This window comes from Gastrolobium bilobum, unplaced genomic scaffold, assembly GCF_033153095.1.
Source record: "Gastrolobium bilobum isolate Gb01-03AN ecotype WA unplaced genomic scaffold, APGP_CSIRO_Gbil_v1 utg15927, whole genome shotgun sequence".
Lineage (NCBI taxonomy): Eukaryota > Viridiplantae > Streptophyta > Magnoliopsida > Fabales > Fabaceae > Gastrolobium > Gastrolobium bilobum.
In genome coordinates, this window is record NW_026898198.1 from 447422 (window position 1) to 451237 (window position 3816).

Below are 3816 nucleotides of genomic sequence, written 5' to 3' on the forward strand. Positions count from 1 at the left end.
GATCTGGATCCTCTCAGTGAAAATTCACGTGACTATGTTGTGTGGGGAATCATAACCATACAAAGATGGATCAATGGTAATAAAAGAGGAGAGAGAAAAAATGTTAAAATAGGTAGTTACGAAATCATAACCGTTGATTTACCTTTGTATGGTTGTGATCTTCCCACATGATCATATCATTTTTTTTTTTTGCACATGAAAAAATCCATTTCCATTGTGTTTTAGTTTTTTTTTTTTTTCTTAAAATTATTTTATAGAATAGTTAAGGAAAATGTTATTTTTTTTTTAAAGTTAAAAATCAAAACAGAAAATAAAAACAACTCACACACATGTTCTCTAAATTTAATTCTAAATATAAAAAAATAGTATTACAATTTTTTTATTTTTTTTTTTACAAAATAAGTCTTACTAAACTAATTTTTTATTTTTTTTGTTCTTTTTAAAAATAGTAATCAAACAGAATCTAAAACTCAAGTCAAAGGTGGTATTGATCACTTTATTGAATCACATGATTAAAAAAATAAAATAATATTGGAGTTTTCATTACCATCTTAAAAATTGAAGTCCCAATTTAAGATGGTTTTGAATTTTGTAAACAGTAAAAAAAAAAAATCTCATATAAACATATATTATATAGAATCCACCTCTATTAAAAAAAATATTGTACGAAAATTAAAAAGGTCATTATAGGAGAAAATAATTCTCTTATAACAAAAAAAAAATTATTTTTCCATTGAAGATATAGATTTTTATGGGCCCAGCGTCCTTAGTTATGTAGCTCATTGATTAAGAAAAAAGTCAGCTGTAAAAATTAAATTAAATTAAATCAAATCTGTAATATGTATAAAATAAAAATCTGTAATAGAGAATTGGCTTTCAACCTTTATTTATTCCTGTCAACCAAATAGAATAATATCGTATAATTAACATCTGAAACGTTTTCTATATGTATATTTCGTTTCATTTCATTTGCATTACATCAAACATCATATTCAATTTTGACCATGAAGCAAAACCAGAGAAGGCATGCGTATCTGTTCTGCAAGTAGTAGGCTCTGGAAAATATATCAATGAGGAGGATTACAAACCTAGGGCTAGGGGGGAAGAAAATTGAAAACACTAGTAGTGGTAGCTAATCGAGGGACAAGAAAATGTAATTAGCCCTTCAAGTGAAAAATTGCAAAAGGGCTCTCACATACAAAGTTAAATAAATAAATACTATGTAATTCAGAAAATGACAAAAGAAGGTTAAAAATAAAAGGGAAAAAGCACACACACAGATGGGGGGAAGACATTAATGCTGCCACAATGAACCCTCAAAGCCAGAAAGAATCATATTTTCTGAGTCCGGCATTGAAATCTGATCCCCAATAAAATACCCCCCACAGTCCCTGTCATCATAAATGCTGTGATACCAAGGGTGAGGATAGGGCCACCCATCACCCGGGTCGAAAAACACGAACTCTTTACTCGGGTCGGGTAATTCGAAACTCGTTCCTAAAGGTGGCAGCTCCACTATTTCACCCAGCTCCTCTGGGGTTGAAGGGTTGCCGGAGGACACCGCCAATGACGATGAAGACGAAGACTGAGACAGCGACGACGATGACGACGAAGAAGAAGAAGAAGAAGAGGAACGACGCGACGACTTCGTTTGGGGTTCGAAAACCTCGACGGTAGCGGCTTTGGCGGCGGCGGCTTGAACATCTCGGGGCGAGTTAGAATCGGGTCGGGGCAGTGAACCGGCGAGTTCGGGGAAGTTGAGGATGGCGGAGCTGCCTTTGATGGCGAGCGCCGCCACGTCATGGGCTCGCGCGGCCATCTCCGGGGTGGCGAAGGTGCCAAGCCAGATCCGGTTCTTCTTGCGAGGCTCGCGGATTTCGGATACCCACTTGCCCCAGGCCCGCATTCGGACCCCTCTGTAAACCGGGTGCTTGCTACTGCTATCTCTGGGCCGCTTGGGCCCCTTCTGATCCGGGTCGGGTAATCGGGGCTCCGAGTAAGAGTGTTGGGTTGTAGTGTTAGCGGTGATTGGTACACATGGCGATGATGATGGTGTATAGCAGTTGGTATTTGTCTCTGTCTCTGAGCTTGGTAGCTCAGCCATTACGTTAAGTTAGCTTCTAGCTAAGCCTGCTAGCTTTTTATATTAAGGTACAAACAATGAGTTCTAAATGGCTCTACTTTTGGTTTGGATTGGATTGGACACTGCTGAGTTGGTTGTAGTACGATGCAATCTCTAAATATAGTTGGAGCAGAATGAGAATGAGAGCTAGTGCTTAAGCCAAGATAAGGTGAGAAAGAGAAATTGTGTTTGAGTGTGAGTGAGGAGAGGAAAGAAAGCAATGAGGAGGGTTGGAACTTTGGAGGCCTTGAGTTAGAGAAGGAGGAGAAGGGTTAAGGGGGTTTTATTAGAGGGAGAGATATGAAATAGTATCGGGGGACTTATTTGTAAGTGAAGTAGTGAACCCCACACACGAATGGCTCTGCTTTCAAACCCACACCATAACTTAAATGAGCATGCATATGCATGCATATGATATACCATATTGATATTATGGTACATGCACATCTCCAAGGATCTATCAAAAATAAATTTAAACCCCCCAAAAAATAATAAAAGAAAACATTAGATAGAGAGAGAGAGGTATGTGGATGACAGGGTGAGTTTAAAGTTGGCAATGGAAGGAAGGTAACAAGAGCGAGTGGGTCTTAATAGCTTGACCACAGCCGAAATTAAAGGGTGACAACACAGGCTGGCAGAGGAGGGAGGAAGGGCTGGTTTGACGGATCGGAATTTTCCCTGCTGACATGCCCTAATAATGCCTTTCCCCTCTCTCTCTCTCTTCTTCTTGGATACGCTCACTCACTCCTCTCCTTACATATCCGTCAGAGTCTCGGCATTTTAATTAATCTTTCTACTTTTTTAACACCTATTTCCTTTTTCATCCTCGGGACAACTAAAAATACTATTATTGGGTATTTTGGTACCGAAAATATTTTGAGATTCTTCAAGAAGTGACAATGGTAATTCTACTTATTCACGTTTAGTATAAGATTTTTGAAAAAAAAAATTGTTTATTTAATTTTTTAGAATTTTATTGTGTATAAATTTTCTTTTCGGAATCCCATGTGTTCAGAAAATTTTATATATTTTTTTATACAATTCCAATAATATTTTAACATATCAAATAATTTTTTGATAACGTTTTAAGACAAGTAATTTTCTTACCGTATTCTTGATATTTCCTTAAAATTGACTTTTTTCCTATATTATTAAGAATTATGATTTTTGAATATGAAAAAATTTATCTTCTATTAAATATCCGTTATTGTCCCAATTTTTTTATTTTGTGTTTTTCTTTTGGTTGTCGACATGACTAAGTTACCTGGTGGTAAATTACCTTCATTTTGTCATCTTGCGAATAAAAAAGATGAGAGAACTATTTTTAAGGCGAAGGCTAATGTCACTATATTCACATTGTCACACATCTGACAGCATGAGATAAAGGACTAGTTTTCACTTTTTCAGTAAGCTGGCTTTTTTATTTGTTGACTCCAATTGTTCATGGATACTGAGGCTCGAGTACTTTTGTTTATATATTTTCCTCGGGAGAAAGAAAGCATGAAAGAACAAGAAGAATATCTACTGTTTGTTTTCGTCGTTATACTTGATTTCTGACTTCGGGATAATATAGAATCTGAGCTGTAAAAGAAGGAAAAACTACTATTGTTGGATAGTAATTTTTTTCCTACATATTTATTAATTTTTGTATAACTTATTTTTTATTTTTTATTTTTTTATAAGAGAGTGGATCA

General features: G+C 35.9%; 1 protein-coding gene across 1 annotated transcript; it reads right to left on the reverse strand.

Moving 5' to 3' along the window:
• Window positions 1–1083: 1083 nt before the first annotated feature.
• On the reverse strand, window positions 1084–2243 carry LOC133313755 (ethylene-responsive transcription factor TINY-like). The gene has a single exon (XM_061515163.1). The coding sequence runs from the start codon at window positions 2102–2104 to the stop codon at window positions 1295–1297; it is 810 nt and encodes a 269-aa protein (XP_061371147.1). The 5' UTR covers window positions 2105–2243; the 3' UTR covers window positions 1084–1294.
• Between the last annotated feature and the right edge of the window lie 1573 nt (window positions 2244–3816).

Excerpts from the sequence above, each read along its gene's own strand:
- LOC133313755 (XM_061515163.1), bottom strand. The coding sequence starts at position 2,104 with ATGGCTGAGCTACCAAGCTCAGAGACAGAGACAAATACCAACTGCTAT.